The 19,313-nt window shown below is 41.6% G+C and overlaps 1 protein-coding gene across 1 annotated transcript in view; it reads right to left on the minus strand.

Annotated features, from left to right (window-relative positions):
* Positions 1-19,313, minus strand: part of sorcs3a (sortilin related VPS10 domain containing receptor 3a) — a 172,514-nt gene that overhangs the window by 36,592 nt on the left and 116,609 nt on the right. Inside the window, 6 exon segments of the mRNA XM_084044283.1 lie at positions 10,246-10,417; positions 11,286-11,399; positions 14,245-14,378; positions 15,295-15,412; positions 16,516-16,623; positions 19,159-19,250. Of these exon segments, the coding sequence (XP_083900409.1) occupies positions 10,246-10,417; positions 11,286-11,399; positions 14,245-14,378; positions 15,295-15,412; positions 16,516-16,623; positions 19,159-19,250 (738 nt within the window).

The following is a 19,313-nucleotide window of genomic DNA, read 5'->3' on the forward strand; positions in this document are numbered from 1 at the left end:
GAAGAGCAATCCGAATTGACTAACAAATGAATAATAAAAACATGAGATGTGCTTCTCCAAACACAACACTACATTTTAATAATTTAAGCCTGGCCTGCAGAAGGGAAGCGAAGCCACAATCTGACTGACAAACAACAGAGATAACGAAACAGACAGGAATCAAGCTATAAGCTTAGATACACAATCTGATTATCTAATCATTTAGACTATTAATACATTCCACTACTCTCTGTCTGTCTATGTATCCATCATGCATCTTGAGAACCATCTAAACCAGTGTGTTTCAACCCTTTTCATATCAAGGACAAGGTCCATTATTTATTGGACATTTGAGCCTGCACGGACCACCATTTACTTAGAGTATTTGTTATGGCTGGACACTATTTTGTCCACAATTCCATGCTGTATTGATGTGGTACCATAGGAGGTATAAACAGGTAAACGTTGATCAAAATAACAATTATTTAATTAAGTAACAGATGTTTAACAATAATTTAACTCTTGAGAGCGTAAAATGAAACCAAATGGACCTGTAAGGTAACTAAGTACCGTACGGGTAGTTAACAAAGTAACTAAGTACATTTACTTAAGTACTGTACTTAAGTAAAAAAAAAAAGGTGCTTTTACTTTTCTGGAGTATTTCCACATTTCAATACTTCAAGCCAATACTTTTGTACTTTTACTCAAGTCAATTTTGTTTGTTTTTTACTTGTAAACAGAGTATTTCTGCATGGCAGTATTGATACTTTTACTTAAGTAAAACATTTGAGTACTTTTTCCACCACTGTCCACTATGGGTAATGCACTAGTAAGACTCAAATATCAGATATGAGCCAGACAAGATTTCAGCATGTATTTAAGCAGTCACGCGGCCTGAGTGAATCTAATCAGATTGTAAACAGGTGTGTGGTTTTCACTAGCAAATGGTAGAGCTCACCAGCCTTGGAAAACGTCTGAGTATAGGCCTAGTTCTCGTGCCCGAAAAGCTTTCGCACAGCTGTTTCAGAACAAGAATATTATTCAAATATTTAAAAAAAAAACATGTTTTGTTCTCGCCAATCTCACCAGACACCTATCCCCGGGATGCACTGGATTTGAATACTGAGCTCAAGGTGAGAGAACGATCCCTTTGTATGCGGAGGAGCAAAGCAGTCAGCGCTCCAATGTCTGGCCGTATGACAGGGGGAGGGCCACATCGTTGCCTCCTATTTAAATTTCCCCCTACACAAGTTAAAGGTCTCGTGAAGGCAAAACCTTAAAGATGTCACTTAGAGGTGAACAGCAACATTGGCATCATCAATAAGATTCCCTCCCTTTGCTTCTGTGCTGATTGAAAAATACTGCATGTACTAGAGTGACCTTCTGCTAACCCAAATGTGATAAGACTTGAGATAACTATGTGCTTATACTAAAAGACCAAGTATTGGGCGCTTGGGTTACACAGGGGTAAGGTTCCTACTGGGGTTAGATGAGTCCACCGCGCTCCAACAAACCCAATTGACCGTGTTCGTGGGTGGCACGCCGGCGAGGGAAGGCAATCTCTGTCACTGCACTACAGGTTGTGTTGGGAGACTATTCAACGAGGAGCGCAACTGGGGGGGGCAGTGCGTTCCTCATGTGTTACGGCCTCCTATGTTAAAGCTTCACCTTCAGGTGAAAAGGAGTGGCTGGCGATGTCACATCATCAACATATCATCATATCATATCACTGACTACACCCTCCCCAAGACCGAGCAGTGATTGGGAATTGCATACAGATACACACCAAAAAAAGATCAGGTATGACAACCTGTGTAAGTTAACACATCCTGTCCTTGCTGGGACTGGAAGGGGTTCTGACCTCAACTGCGTGCAAGAAACGGAAACAAACTGTGATTTTGAGACACTCGGGTGCAGCTCTGAGGAGAGTACACGGTTTCTTCCATTACCAGTGGACCTCTTTTCTGAACCGAAGGCCAGCACCCGGACCCAGCCCTGTTCAACTGCCATGACCGTGACAGTAGACAGAACAGCTCTTAACAACACTTGTTTTGAACCAAAGCCTCACACAAGGACCCCGTAGCACTGCAGTATATGGAGGGTTTATTGATAACTGTCCAAACTGAAATCAATGTGTAACACTGCAAAGGATGCATAGATAGCATTCAGATAATTTCCTCCTGTCCATTATTTTACAAGGATTACTACAGTAATCAAATCACCACGCATTTCCATCCTGAAAAACACAGCCATTATTTGAACGTCTTTCTCAATTTTAAGCAACCATACGATATAAATGAATGAATGTTCTGAACAATGGGGACTTCAGAAAAGTGGATTAGGGTGATTTGAACTGCACTCAGCTTTTAAATAACATGTTTTTTTTTCTCCCTCATTTGAAAGACAGTTATGATGACGCAAAAAGCCTGCCGAACAATGTTATACGAACTGCAATCATTTTGTTAGGAAACTTTGCAGCCAATTCAGATTGACTTGACCTAGAAACTCGTGAAAGTGCACATCCCATCGTCAAAACATTACACATCGTCTGTTTTTATTTATTTATCCCCCCCCCACCCCTCTTATTTCAATCTGCATGTGGCACCATTGGTATACTGTACCTTCTGCACATTAAATATTTAGGATAATTTGCCATCTCGGAGAAGTACTGCCATCGCCGGCTTCATGAATATAAATTAAAGTTTGAAGTGATCTTGAGGATTTTCCCCTAAGCAGTGGCGTATAGCCACGAGGATCCTTCAGCCTCACACCAGCTCCCTTCTCTTATCACATTACTATACCACCTACCAACCTTCCTCCATCAGCGATCCACTCATAGCTACCAGACAATCCCCCCTCTTAAGCCATTAACACCGGCAAAGCATCTGTGCCAATTATTTGGCTATTCAAAAATAGCAGATCTAGAAGCTCATAGCGCGGCACTCGGTGCCGCGCTATGAGCTTGTAGATCTGCTATTTTTGAAAAATCGTGAAAATGTGTGCAAATCTTTGAATATATATATTTTAAAGCGAACATTTGTAACTCAATTTTTTGCTTCTGCGGGTCCTTGGAACAAAATATTTTGAGATGGGGGTCCACGGCCAAATACATATCATTTTGGCTGGTCCTTGACATGAAAAAGTTTGAGCACCACTGACAGAGAAACATATGTTTTTTTTAGAAAACCATTAGGATTTAGAATGGGCCTCAGCTTGGGTCTTAATGGGTTAATGAAACCAATAGGCCTCAATTCCTCAACTCATCACACAGTAATATGACAACTGGGCTTTGGGACGGGAGCCCTGGGGACAGACACTTACCTCCAGCCGTTACAGCGGATGGAGAGCGCTACTAGCCGCTGACGCGGGCCAAGCCCTGCGGTTAATACCAGACTAGGAACAAATTCCACCTGAAACTAATGTGATGATGTGTCTAACACTACCGTGGGAGCCTGAAGCAGTCCCAGGACTCGCTCTGAGTCTGAACGCAGCGCTTCTCACTAACAGGGTCTCCTCTGAGCGGCGTTGCCATGTCTGTTTTATTATAAGCGACTTTGGGCTCGTTTTTCTGCTAAACTCGCTTGTAAATATTGGTAGTTGCGGGTTGCGCTTTATTTGGGGCTTGCTTCCTAAATGTGGTTCTCAAACATTTTCATGTCAAGGACCCCAAAATGAATATGTAATTGTACTCGTATCCCCATCTGAAAACATTTTGTGCCAGGGACCCGGCCCCGTACCAGGTTTGTGTTTTTTTTGTTGTTGTTGAAAATATCAGATCTACAAGCTCACAAACACGTCACATCGCGACGCCTTGTAGATCGTCTATTTTCAAATAGCCGATGTATATAGGTATACAGTGCTCATGTGTTAGTCACTTCTTTTGGGCTTAATTGTTTTCATAGACCTGGTTGCTTATTTCTCTCGCAGAATCTGGCAACGCTGCTTCTCGCTTAACAGGGTCTCCCCTGGGGTCTCTCACTCTCCCCGTTGTCTGGGGCTCAGAGGCCTCGCTGTGCGTGCTGCTTTTACTCCGTTAGACTTTAGAGAGTTTGGTAGGAGAACAACAACAAGAGAGCCAGACTATTCATAAACAACTCCTCCACCAGCAAATAAGTAAATAGTTGTGTACATTCAATACAGTAATATATTAATTTTAATAACTTAAACCCTACATTCTTTGTTGTACGTCAAATAGTGAAAACAGCAGACATCTGCAAGCTTGTTGTGAGCTTGTAGATATGCTATTTCAACCAAATGTTCTTCTATTTTCGCGGTCTGTTTACCTAATTATGACATTCACACAATAGGGATATGAGGGTTCATGTGGTTAATGTCATGCTTGAAAATAATAGGAAAGAATCAGCTAGGGGCTCAAAACCTGCCAGTATAATGAATAAACAAAGCTAGGGCTTCCTTAGCTTGAAAATGTGTTTTAAATAAGTACCCGTGTCCAAAAACAGGGATGAATAGTGACATTTTCAGAGGGTGGAAGAAATATCACAGATAACCATCAGGCATACCAGTGTTTCTCAACCTTTTCAGGCTGTGACCCCCCAGAATAATCATATTTGAACTGGGGACCCCCCACCCTGATAAGCACTTGGAATTGTAGGAGTTGAGGCATTCAATTGTGTTTGACTCGGTTCCACAGATTCGCATTGAACGCGAGGCGTTGTGAGCTTGTAGATCGTCTATTTTCACAAATGTTGTCTCTTTCTTATATTATTTGACAATTTGGCCTATATGTGTGACCAGTTTTTATATAATAGTTTGTTGATACTTTTCACTACTTTTCAGTAATGATCTCTTTCTTTTCATTTTTTTAGGTATTAAAAAGGTCTTAAAATGGTCCTTAAATTGTCACTCACTTCACTGTCATCTGGGGAAATCATGTGGGGACCCCCTGGGGGTCCCGACCCACAGGTTGAGAACCACTGAGGTACACCAACGTGTTTCAACCGGTGTAAGAGCCATATATGAGCCAATTTGATGACGTCACCGCAGGGCTCGGTCAAGGCCAAGGTTGCCAGGTTTACAAGGTATTTAACCCTGTCTGTAATCAAGCGCAGGTGTTGCCAGTGGCAGAGGCAAACATCTTTTGACTGTGTTTGAAAGAGCTGGTGGTATCCTCTGTGTTTATTGTCTCCGCCAGGAGACTATGTTTTCGTTCTCGTCCTTCCGTGTGTCCACCAAGCTAACATTGGTCAAGCTTCACGTGACACGTGACACTATGTTGAAAGGGTGTGCTTTGATTGGCTAGTGAGACGCATGATGAAATAGAGACCTATAAATAGGTGTGTCACTTCAAAAGATCATTTATATCTTTTGAAGTGAGGTAAGACAGGATTAATCAGGAACAGTACTGGCAGAGACCTGTGCTCCGAGGAGCACATTTTCTAGTTTATTTATGTATTTATGTATTGTATGCTTAAGTGACTGGCACTACAAAGCTACAGAGAAAAAATAATGTTTATGAATTCCACGGAGGTTTTGGACATCAGTTATTTGAGCACACGTCAGAACTCCCTCAGCAACCAGTAGCACCTCAAGTATAGGACTTGGTCGCTTCAACCTATACAGTATAGTGGATGGATACCAGCTGGCTCAAACTCTCTTGAAGTTCAATTGAAGTTCAGACTGGATCATGCCACCTGCAGCATCTCTAGATCTCTCAGATCCACTACTGATATCTACTTGGAGGATCAATATCGATCCAACAGGCAAGAGGTGAATCACAAACCATGAGCATTCATGGTGAATTCTTAAGCGCGTCTTCAATCGAACGCGGAACAAACAATAAATTCATTATGGATTCCCAGACCACCAACCATAGACGAGCACAATGACTTCTTCCACATACTCAATAAAAAAAGCAATACCTCCGCTGCAGCAAAGGAAAGAGCTGACATAGAAATAAATAGTATTAAAGTGTGGGTTTATCTCATTAGATACATTTTCACAATTACCATGACAGAGTTATGAAATGAGTTACCAGATGAACTGTAATGAAGTATAGATTTACAAAGATGTGAAATATATTGGCCCTATATGAATGTGTGTTTATTCTGTATAAATATTTTCTATCGACAATGGCTCCCTCCTCGTGTGTGATAGCTCTATCAAGATAGATACATAAACATATTATTTATTATTGATATTAATATTCCTTCATTAAGATTTTATGGGATTGGGAGGTGAAATTAAACTCGGAGAATAATTAAGGCGGAACTGTGGTAACGTGTGTTTATTAATATTTCAAGGACATTATTTCAAGGACAGGATATTTTCACGTGATTGATGTTAGACACTAAAACAATTGTCTTGACTGTAAGACCATTTTTTATTTCATCGTTAGAAAATAGCTTCTGTCTGACGGCCCTGCAAATTAACCCATTAAGACCGGGAACGCATCTGTGTATTTTTTTCTTTGGACTATTAAAAAATAGCAGATCTACAAGCTCCGAGTGCCAAAAAAATGTTGCAACATTAAAAAAAAAAAAAAAACTGTTACTGGATTTAGAAGACACTAGACCATACCCGGTCGGCGCAGCGCGTCCGTGGGGGGATATGCGCACATGATCTGGCAACCCGGGAGGCAGTTCGTCCCATTGCTGGGCAGCCCCGTAACCATGGCGACAGTGTTTGACACAAAAACGCTAATAAGAAGCTGAGATTTGATGAAATTGAAAAACGGGCTTCACAGTTGCGTTCAGATGGTAATGGTCAATGGCTGTGTGCAAAATCAGAGCAATTGGTCCAGCCAGTGAGGAGAACCGGGTATCTTCACTCACGTACTCACCACCACTACAGAGGTTACTAGAATTATAGTATGATAGTATGATTTGTAGAATCCCCAGACACACACAAAAAAAAAGTTAAAAATGTTTGTTTTTGTAAAAAATATATATATTAATATATATAGGCCTATATATTATATTATATATATATATAATTATTATTATTATAAGATTTGCACACATTTCCAAGATTTTTCTAAAAATAGCAGATCTACAAGCTCATAGCGCGGCACTCGGTGCCGCGCTATGAGCTTGTAGATCATTTTTGAATAGCGAAAGAAATCGAAACATGACACAGATTCTTTCCCGGTCTAAATGGGTTAAATATTGGATGTGGCAAAAAAAAATCTTTACATGATTATGCAAGTCTGGAGGGTTTGTGGATGTCTGAGGGGTTCATTTGGATGTGAGAGCAAAACACAGCGAGTGATATTATTCAGCCTTGAAAGGCTGTTGAAGTAAATGATTGATTGCCTTGAAACAAACAATGATCATGAAAGATACTCCTCTGGGTTGGCTGGAATATCTTTGGTGGAAGAAGTACGGCTTTTCAGTAAAAGTACAACAGTATTGGCATCAAAATATACTTAAAGTCCTAAAAGTAAAAGTATGCATTATGCAGAATGTCCCTTCATGTATTCTTTTGAAAATACCACAAAAGTGAGAGTAGCTGCATGTACTTCCTTCTTTATACCATGATCCCTGCTTGGGTTTGGATCAAATTATAAGCACTTAAAGACGCACTGAAGTGACATTTTCGGTCACTTTATTTTGAAGGTTCAGCCCGAAAGGTCGGCTCAACGACTCTAAACCAATCAGAAGGTCCCATCCCTTTCAGGCTATGGGACGTTGGATCTCAATCACTTCAGCCGTGCTGGCACACGGCTAGTGTTTGTTTACAAGTGAGAGAGAGACGGCCAGTGAAGCACGTTTGCTACTACCTGGCTTATTTCTAACCTATAATGTTTTCAGATACATATTTTAGTGTGCAGATGAAGTTTAAAATGAGTAATACACTCATCTTCAATGAGATTCAAAACGGAGTATCTCTGTAATTAAAATCAGCTGTGTTTGAAGAACATGCAGCTATGGGAATCAAACAGGTGCATGTAATCAAGATTCATTTATATTCGTGAAGGCTGTATTATGTCATCACGCAGCACGTTTTCGTTTACAGGAAGTAATTAAGATTGGCTTTTTAGGGACTTTAGATGTAAAAATACACAAAAAAAAATTTTCATTTTTTTTGGCATCTATTGTTAGGTATGCCCATATGATGACCACGGATATGCTCTAAAAGTGTGAAAAACATATTTTTCATTTCACTACACCTTTAAACCCTATATACTGTCTACCAGGGGTCTATACTTGGCCCCCTCCTTTTGTCCCTCGACACCAAATCCTTTTAGCTGAACATAGCTGATCTACAAGCTCACATTGCCGCTGAATGTTTGCTTATTATGACATGCCCACAAAAGGGACGCTTTGGTGCATGTGTAGCAGGATAGTTTCAGGGAATATTATGGTCAGACACAGACCTTCTGTGATTCCCATTTCTGGGACAGAAAATCCATCATTTCCTTGAAATGCCCCCCAATTTAGATCAAGTTAACTCTTTGTGGAATACGCCCCAGTGTCAGACACCTACTGTGCTCACAAATACCACAATAAAATAGACATTTCTGTTTATTCATTTTAATTCCATGTGTCTTAAAGGAGTACTTCACCCAAAAAAGTACTTATTTTGATATCAATTACACACCCCATGAAGCCTTGAATTCATGGAGGTTTTCTTGTTTTTGTCGTTTCCTAAGCCAATAATTTGATGACCGGCAGAGACTTGCGGAGTCTCCATTGAGTTGAAACAAAAAAATCTCCATGAATTCAAGGCTTCATGGTGTGTGTTAGTGTAATTGATAGAAAATAAGATTTTTTTGGGGGTGAACTAGCCTCGGAAACCCATGCCTTTTTTTTTGTTTCAAAAGAAAAAAAGCCTGGGAGAGCCTTGCAGGAACGCTGGTCTTAGGACCTTGTTATCTCCTAACCAATCAGAGTGCTCCAAACCCAGGCGCTGGAATCCAGCGCCTGGGTTTGGCTCCGCCCTTCAAGACCATCGATTGGGCTCGTTCTTTCAGTCTAGGGGTGAACTACTCCTAGTAGTCCACTAGTGTCCACAGAAACATTGTGTGTGTGTGTGTGTGTGTGTGTGTGTGTGTGTGTGTGTGTGTGTGTGTGTGTGTGTGTGTGTGTGTGTGTGTGTGTGTGTGTGTGGCAGATTGTAAGTCTATTTCTCTCCTACAGTATGCCACCTCTGCTCATAATTATACTCCGCCCACTCCCATTAGTGGGACGATTGACAGCTGTATGATTGAGAGCTGCTATGTAAAGGCAGCAGGAAGTTTCGCCTGAATGAGTGTGATTCGCGGTCTCCTGTTCAGCCACAGCTTGCTGGTTGGGCCGGGGGACTTGGTTTTAATCAGTTATCAGAGCAGCCTCCGTGTGCTCCTGCTTACTCTCTGACTGATAGCCTGCTCTGGTTTATCTGCGGTTTTGAGTGTGGGTGAACTATAGCCATGCAGTGACCTGCATTGTTGTATGTGTGAGTAAGTGGTGGTGCTGCTGCTTTGTTTGGGCTGAAACTGTTCATCCCTTAGAGCAGTGTTTCTCAAACTAAAAAAAAAAACGAATTAAAGGACCCCTATAACTGAGAGTGTACAAATGGAACCAAATGGACCACCAAGGGTCCATTTGTACACTCTTGTACATGATACTCATCATCGCTATAGAGTGTTTGTTTAGTAACAGGAGTCTCCATGTCTCTCCAGCTCTTTATTAAACAGAAAATGCATTTTCAGGTTGGGATACCACTTTTATCCAATCAGGACAGAGACCTCAGTCAGGATACAGATTAAACAAGTGAAATTGGAAGTGATGACACAATTGGAACTGGAACACCATAAAAAATTAAGCTGATAAATGGGTACCCTCTCCTGATTGGCTGACATTTTGTCACCTATCTGAAAATGAATGTTCTGTTTAATAAAGAGCTGGAGAGACAGGGAGACCCCTGTGACTGAACAAACACTCTTGCACTTGCACGATATAGCAATGATTACTATGACAATATAGTGCTTTATTCTTTTAACAAAAATCTCTTACCCTACCTTAAGTTGTTTTGTTTTGTGTTTTTTTTCCATTTGGTACCAGGTTGGTCAGGAGATGGACTGACCAATACTGTTACACAATACAAGTGTCCTGTTTAGTCTAGTCTCATTTTTGATGTTGTCTGTGTTGATTCTGTTTTTTAACTATTGTTTGTTTCCTTTGTTAGGGACCAGAGTTGGGAAACCAGGCTTAAATTAGATCTATTTTCAAGGGTGCAGTTCCTTAGGTGGCTATATTCACACATCCGCCCTGTTGCACTTGCATTTTAAGCTTTTGTGCGCCCCATGTGGGGCTCCATGCCTACCTCGTCCAGGTGCACCAGGAAGGTGACATTGGTGGCCAGGTTGGCGGTCAGTTTGCCGTCCTTGGTGTTCAGCGTGAGGCCCTTCGGAGGTCGGTTGGGACACTGCTGCTTCCGGGCCGTGTACATCTCCTTCACTCCTTTGGTGCAGTTGTTCAACACTACTTTACGGTACCTGTTGAAAGATAGACATCTTATCAAAAAGAATAAACAATATTGAACGCGATACTGGGCGCTCGGGTGGCGCAGTGGTAAAGTCACTGCCCACCACCACGGAGGTTGTGGGTTCGAATCCACCGTGGTGCAACCGGCTTTGTCGAGCGTCTACACGAACACAATTGGCCCGTGTTCGCGGGAGGGAAGCCGGGCGGGGAGGGTGATATCGGTCACTGGGGGCGGCACCTGTCAGTGGGGAGTGTTGTGGCGGGAGGAGTAGGACGAAGGCTCTACTTCCTATTCTACATGACTTAGTTGACACAATAGGCTCTATGCACAGCAGCCATATTGGAAATAAATTGGGCCTCTTCTTACTTCCTTCACAGGTGTTACCAATGATACTAATGAAGGCTCTGTTCCATTCTGGTCAGGGTGCTGATATCATGCATGTTGGCTCACTAGAAACAATCCATTTTGGTTCCCAAATGGCCCCTTTATGGTGGGTGTGTAACTCTGAGAGTGCACAAATGGAACCAAATGGACCCGGTCCATTTGGTTCCATTTGTACACTCTCAGAGTTATGGGGGTCCTTGAAAATAAGACAACCACTATGCGACACTAAATGGAACTGAGCCTTAATTAGTATTATTGGTAACACCTGTGAAGGAAGTAAGGAAGGGGCCCAATTCATTCCCAATATGGCTGCTGTGCATAGAGCCTATTATTTCAAACTGCGATTCCGATAAAAAAAATAAAAATAATTGCCAATAAGCATCGGCTATTGAACAACATTATTATATATATATATATATGCACCAGTGAGGTAATGGTGAACCTGAACGATACATCCCACACCGTATCAACTGTACACATGCAGTCCAACTCACCCGGTGCTGTTGAAGTAGTTCTGCCCCAGGCTGCAGCTCCTCGACACGGTGGACGGGTTGAACCAGAAGGCGGGCCGGCAGTTGCCGTCGCCCCGTCGCTCATATCCATAATCACTGTCGTAATAACAAAGCACATCCACACACACACTGATCAATATCGGTACGGGAGAGAGAGAGGGGGGGGGGGGCATATTGTCACATACAAGCATGTATCCCCATTTCCCCGGCTTATCTATCTCCTTAGATCCCAGGGACCAAGAGGCCCTGCCCAGCATAGAGATGCATCATTATTATGTATTGATTACGGCAGCGCTGTTGACAAATGCTCTCACCACAAGTGTGTGTGTGAGCCAACGCGCGCGAGAGCCCTGGGGTCCGACGGTTGGCCTGTTAAAGGGTGATTTACACTGAGTTGCGTGATGGTTGCCGTGCGGGCGAAGATAGGCGATTTACAAGCTCACGTCACGACCCGCCGCAAGCTTGTAATTCGCCTATCTTCGCCGCGCGGCACGGAGCACGGCGCGGCGTACAAATCAGGGCATTAGCATTCCAATCAGAACACGATTTACACCCCACACAGCAAGGTAAGCAAGTGCCCGCTCTAATAACGGTCCTGACATTGATTTATCAATTAATTACCGAGCCAGAACAAATAAACAAAACTAACAAGGCTGTGGCTGACTAGTCCAGCTTGGCTTGTGTGATTAAGAAACCGCGAGCTATTCATTAACGAGCTGTCAAGGCATAACGAGCTCCGGGGCACAGCATTCTGTCCGTGTCAGGCTGAGAGACACTTGACAGCACATCATTGTCAAAGAGTTTGATATACTGTACAAAGATGTGAGTTTGATATATTGTACAAAAGTAACAAAAATAGCCGATCTACAAGCTCAAAACGCGAAGCACTGCGACGCTCTTGTGACATTTTTATTTAATTTCAAATGCATTTAGTTATACTTATGTTAACTTTGTGAACTTAAATACAAATACCTTGGACATAAAAAAAGAATAGAATTTTAATACTAGTCACTAAGCTACTAATATATAGACTGAAGTAATGAAAGCGGGTCATGTTTGCATGTTTGGAATTGTAAACAGCTGAATTCAATAATGTATCAGTATTCCAATATTAACCTGCGGGCCGCATTAAGTGAAAGTGGGGGCCGCATGTGGCCCCCGGGCCGCCAGTAGCCCATGTATGATCTAGAGTACATTGGGCCACAATAAAACATTTCAAATCCCTTGGAATGGGTGTTCTTAGTTATTTATTCATTTGTTTGTTTTGATCTCAACAAACATATTGATATTAATAGCTTGGACAACGAAGCCGTTTGAACAGTTTTATGCAAAAATGAAGGTAGGGTTTGTGCTATACTGTAGCTTGCTTTGTTCTTTGTGTAATTCCTATGTGGCTTCTCAGCATCCACTGGAACAATGGACATTGTTTCTAAATGTGTTGTCTTTTGCAGACAGAGTTGATTAAAAGTTGCTATTCCTTTTGTATACGTTTCTTTGATAGTTTTTTAGCATACTTTTCCATCTACTGCACTATTGGTGTCTCAGGGAGAGGGAGAGTCGAACAGAAATCAGTCGGTGTGTTCAATGGAAACTAATTAGAGTTTCCTACTCTGACCTTCTACAAACACTGGTTTCATAACTCCGCCGCATGTTCCAATGGCTTTTTATGTTCCCTGCCATTACAAGATAATAAAAAAAAAACACCCAGTCCAGGATTTGCATACAAATTGAAACTATTTACTCGACAGTATTATAAACATAGCAAAGCACGCAGGCAGGCATTATGAGCAAATTGTGCAAAATGATCCACCAACTTATCAGATTATTGGAAAAACATGCATTGCAAATAGTAAATGACTAAATGAACGAGACACTGGAACTGCATAATGCGGTGGAGCTCCTTTAAATGGCAGAAAACTTGGCCTGCAGAATTAACAGCACAAAATGTGCAGGCAGATAACCCTGATCACGACTACATTGTGTCAGTCGCAGCGTTGATTTTGTCGACTAATACTATGACGAAAAATGTTCGTCGACTACCTTTTTTTTCACTGACGAAAATTAAATAAAAACGAAATAAAAACTAAGCTATGATGACTAAAACTAAGACTAAATATATTGACAATTTCGTCAACAATGAAAACTAGACTAAAATGTTAGTGAGGGACGAGTGGAGAAGAGATCCAGTAGAATTAAGACAAGTAATTTTATGGTTTGTTGCGCTCGGGATTGGTTGCGCTCGGGGTGAGCTAGTGTTAAATCAGCCTTTACGACGCCATCAAGGCACCGCCAAAACACATTTTAGTCGACTAAATCAACTGTAGATTTAGTCGACTATAATCTTATGATATTTAGTCGACTAAAACGATTTACATTACTAAAATATCACTAAAACTAAATGGAATTCTATTCAAAAGACTATGACTAATTCTAAATCAAAATTTGCTGTCAAAATCAACACTGTTGCATGGTCCATAAAAGTGCACTATATTCACCATTACTGCAGTGAATTTCCTATTGTATGTTTCTTGTTTTTGTGAGCAGCTGTAACATTTTGGCGCTTCTGTGTTCTGCATTTGGAACAACCAGTGGTGCAAATTTTTCAATGCTTTATACTTCTCTAATACATCTCAGAGGCAAATATTGTACCTTTGACTCCATTGCAATTATTTGACTACTTTGTAAATTTAGATTATTATTACAAAACATACATTAAGCCCTATGTTATACTTGAAAATAGCCGATATACAAGCTCACAACGTGTTGTGATGCAACACGTTGCATTGCAAAACTAACGTTGTACTGTATTATCAAAGTATCAAAAACAGAAATACTCAAGTAAAGTAAAAGTACCTCGAGATGATACAAAATTAAACACAGTAATTGAGTAACTGCGCTTCGTTATTATCTACCACAGTCAAAGACAAACCCATCCTCTTACCATTCAAAGTCATGGGCCCGACAGATGCAGGACTCCGCCGAAAGAAGTTTGGCGTAGTCCCTTCCCAGCATGCAGTAGTTTCCCGGCCTGCGCTTCATGTAGATCTGCTTTTGGCCCATCACGCACGGCTCGCCCTGCGGACACAGCGAGGCGCCGTCATTATTTCAAAACGGAACTCGTTTTGTGGCATTGACATGACGGGGACCTTACGATTGACTGGAAAACAGTGGTGGGAAAAGTATTCACATTTTTTATGTAATGTAATACTGCAATGTAAAAACACTCTGATACAAGTAAAAGTCCAGAATAAAAAAGTGTACTGTGCTCACTCATTATGCAGAATGTCCCTTTTCAAGTTTTCAAATGTATAAAAATCTTTTGAAAATAGCAGATCTACAAGCTTGTAGATCGGCTATTTTGAAATAGCCAAAATGTATATAGGGCTGAAGTGAGTAATGTAGCACTTAGCCCTAGCCTTGACAACCTTGCAGGATTCTGCAAAGGCTAAAATGTTAGAATGTTACAGTAGATAGCATGTTATGTAGACAGATGCCAGGTCATTGTTGGCCTGGCATCCTATAGAGTGCATAGTTTCATTGTAGGCTGATGATAGGTTCTTGGTTTACGTATGTATTAGTTATTATTAGATTATTGGTTTACTTATGTATTATTTGTATTATTAGTTTACTATTTTTATGCATTTGAAGTATTATGATGTATTTATCTTGTGTCCTTGGTTACTCTAAGTCACTCTGGATTAAGAGCGTCTGCTAAATGCCTAAAAACTGTAAACTGTAATGTATGTTTTGTAATACTTATTTTATTTTAAAGTAACTAGTAACTAAAGTTTTCAAAACATTGTAACGGAGTAAAAGTAAAATATTTGGATCCGAGATGTAGTGGAGTAGAAGTAAAAATATTGGAAATTGGAAATACCCAAGTAAAGTACAAATACCTCAACATTGTACTTAAGTACAGCACTGTACTTGAGTAAATGTACTTAGTTACTTTACACCACTGCTGGAAAAGGGGCACATTGTTGTATTTCACCTGATTATGTAAGTGCCAGGTCTGGTAGTCTTCCTCTGCACACTTTCTGCTGAAGAGGGACTTGTAGTCTATTTTGATGAGCTGCCATTCGGAGCGGTGGCTGAAATGTCCGAAGAAACTGCAGTGGAAGTGCAGACAGTTAGATATTTTCGTGCGAGAAGACATTATGTACCTACTGTGAGGCAGCAATTTATGCATTAGGCCAGTGGTTCTCAACCAGTGGTCCGGGGACCACCAGTGGTCCTTGGGGGGGGGGGGTACCAGGGGGTCCCCAGCTAAATTAGTTAACATCGCGTCACAATCATTTTAACCACTTTAGCTTTGGCTATTAAAAAATAGCAGATCTACAAGCTCATAGCGCGGCACAGAGATCTGCTATTTTTTTTTATTCTTGAAAATGTGCGCAAATCTTTGAATATATATATTTTTTAAAGTGAACATTTTTAACTCAAATCTTTGCTTCTGGGGGTCCCTGGCACAAAACATTTTCAGATGGGGGTCCGCGGCCAAATGTATATCAATTTAGGGGTCCTTGGCATGAAAAAGGTTGAAAATTAGGCCATGGACCCCCATTTGATACAACCTTTTATCTCTGGGACCCCAATCCACACTGCAATCCATACTGCAAAAAAGTTTATTTAAATCTGAGAGTGGACAGATGGAACCAAATGGACCCGTAAGGGTCCATTTGGTTCCATCTGTACACTCTCAGAGTTACAGACCCAAAATGGTCTCTTTTTTTTACCCCTGGTGGTCCCTGGACCCGACGTTGAGAATACGGTAAACGTTCTCCCTAGAGTGTTCGTATCCAACTATGGCAAAAGTACACTTTTAAGCAGCCTGCGCCAACAGATAGTCAAACTAATGTGAAGTGGCACAGGCCTGTCTGTATCCTGCACTTCTCGGCACAACAGTAGTTAGCTCAGTGTTTGATGGAGCGATCCCTCATAATGACATCATGTACGACATCTATCAAAAGTGTCTCTCAGCTGGACTCGCATCAGCTTTTATGACTCATCCTCTGTCTCTCATAAATGTCTCCACAAAGACTATAAACCCTCTGCCCCTAAAACAAATTGACACTTTTCCCTCCCACGGCCAAACTACCCCCTTTTTTTTTTGTCTAAAAAAAAAGGACTGAACAGGATAAATGAAACGCGTCATTCCCCTAATCCCTCCACCACCGCCGACAATGAAAAGATCCTGAAAAGTGATACTTACGTCATGATCTGGTTCTCGGCGCCGGCCTCCACCAAGACTCCGTCCACGAACAGGGGCACCAAAGAGAAGCTGTGTCGGGTCCATTGCCTGCCCTCGTCAAAGCTGACCCTGTGTGTGTGTGTGTGTGTGTGTGTGTGTGAGAGAGAGAGAGAAAGCTCTGTATTAAAGCTGATTTGCACTTTGTTGCACGCAGGGACGTGCACAGATAGACTCTAGGTGGTGCTAGAGCACCTGCCCTTTGCCCTCTTGACCAGAAGTGCCCTTTTGAAAAAAAGAAAAAGAAAAGTTTTTTTTTCTTCAGTTTACAGCAGGGGTCTTCAACAGGGGGTCCTCAGAGTTACTACAGGGGGTCCGCCAAATCTTTATGTGATATGATTTTTCTTTTTACCATAACCACTCGAAACCTAGCATCCCTTTTCTGAGGAGAACTTTAGCCAAAAATAGCAGATCTACAAGCCCACAACGCCTCGCACTGCGAGGCGTTGTGGGCTTGTAGATCGGCTATTTTTAGCAAAGAGGTATAGGTGTAGAGGGAAAAAAGAGCAGACCATGTCAACAAAAAAAAGTATCATTTACTTGAGCACCTGCCCCTCAAAATGTCTGTGCACGCCACTGCTTTGTTGCACGACAGTGTCGCGCGGCAAAAAAAAGGCAATCTACAAGCTCACAACGTGTCGAGAGCCTGTAGATCTACTCTGGGCCTGTAACACTGGTAGTTCAGGGCATTAGAGGCAGGCCACAGAGAGGAAGGGATCTCGGTAGGGGATCAGCGTGGACCGGCTCGTCTCTCTATAGGCCCGAGAGTCTACGGTTACATGGCGGCGCGTAATTAGCTTACAGTAGCCTTGGGGTGAACATGAAAAGGAGGAGCATAAAAGGGGGATATGAATGTGATAGCCTATTTGACTATCAAAGAAAAGGTGGCGCATAAAGGCATTTTCAGAGGACATGAAAAGATATGTCGGTATCAAAGAGAGAGAGAAAGAAAAGTGAGAAGAAAAAAAAACCCGCAATGTCGGGGAACGCGGGTGAGAGTCCGCCACAGCGAGGTGGAGGGGGAGGGAGGACAAGAAAAGAACTGTTTCATGTTCCACCGCAGACCTACAAAAGGCTAGGAGGAGGAGGAGGAGGAGGGAGGGAGGGAGGGAGAATAAAAGTTGGGGAGGCTTTTTTGCTGTCGAGGTATACGGGCACTCTATTGATTCTGACAGCTTATCAACATGGCTGCAGAAGTGGTAACAACGAGGGGAGTATTAGAGGCTACCTGAGTGTGACTGTGCGTATTGAGAGCATTGAGGCCTGGTGTGCTGCTCTCTCCCCCCCTCTCCCCTCCCCTCCCCCCCTGCCTTCTTCATCATCTAGGCTAAAAGCACTGACAACAGGAGCATAGTGTTGACTTGCATCCATTTACCAGGATTCACAGGCTAGAGAAATGTTTCATATCACACACTGACTGAGAGAGAGAGAGAGAGAGAGAGAGAGAGAGAGAGAGAGAGAGAGAGAGAGAGAGAGAGAGAGAGAGAGAGAGAGAGAGAGAGAGAGAGAGAGAGAGAGAGAGAGAGAGAGAGAGAGAGAGAGAGAGAGAGAGAGAGAGAGAGAGAGAGAGAGAGAGAATAGTAGAAATGCTCTGTTACAAGTAAAGAAGGCCTGTGTTCAAAATGTTGCTTGAGTAAAAGTACAAAGGTATTGGCATCACACTATACTTTATTGTACCAAAAGTAAAAGTACTAAAATGTTTGAAAATTGCACATCTACAAGCTCACAACCCGTCACAATGTGACGCGTTGTGAGCTTGTAGATCTGCTATTTTCAAATAGCCTAGGTATAAAATAGGGCTAAATTGGTTAATTTAACTTTCATAATATAATAATTTATATCTGCAAAGTAACTAGTAACTAAAGTTTTCAAATAATTGTAGTGGAGTAAAAGTACAATATTTACCTCTGAGATGTAGTGGAGTAGAAGTACAGTAGAAGTATAGACAATTGGAAATACTCAAGTAAAGTAAAAAATACCTCAAAATTGTGCTTAAGTACTGTGTACTTGAGTAAATGTACTTAGTTTATCTATCTATCTATCTATCTATCTATCTATCTATCTATCTATCTATCTATCCATCCATCCATCTATCCATCCATCATTCTGTTTTAGTTCCCTCCACCGCAGCAGCAGTTAAATTGGGTTATACTGTAGGAGAGAAACCCCCGGCAGGCCTAGATACACTTTCCTGCTTCAGAAACTAATTTCGAAAAAATTGTTGCAAAAAGTGATTGGAGAGCAGATCTGGTCTCAGTTGAATTAGTCTGCGCTGAGGCAAAGCAAGAGGCACCCACTCTGACAAGAGGGAGGCAATGTGTTAATGAAAACACTAAAAGAGGGTCGATGGCCGAAGGGCTGTAAATCACGAGCGGAGAGTGAAATACAAATCTCAAAATGATATTTCCCAAGACTTGCTGGAAGAACGGCATTGGAAAAAGTATTAGCAAAATAGTATCACATACCGACTAGTTATTTTATGAGCATGAAGAATGGGCCTAGAAATTGGCATTTGTGTTCTAATATATACTATTAGAGAAGCTTGACATTATGCAATAACATGATAACAAGTGGGACAAATGAGAGTAGTTTGTATTGATAACGTACCACAAGTGTCTAGTTGGTACAGACGGCTGTTTCACAGCAACAAGCGCTCCTCCTTTGTCCAGGAACCACATTTTATGCTCTTCTTCAAATATCTGAAAACAGTGATTGATTGATTGATTGATTGATTGATTGATTGATTGATTGATTGATTGAAT

This window comes from Gymnoscopelus microlampas, assembly GCF_963454915.1.
Source record: "Gymnoscopelus microlampas genome assembly, chromosome: 2".
In the NCBI taxonomy this organism is placed as follows: Eukaryota; Metazoa; Chordata; class Actinopteri; order Myctophiformes; family Myctophidae; genus Gymnoscopelus; species Gymnoscopelus microlampas.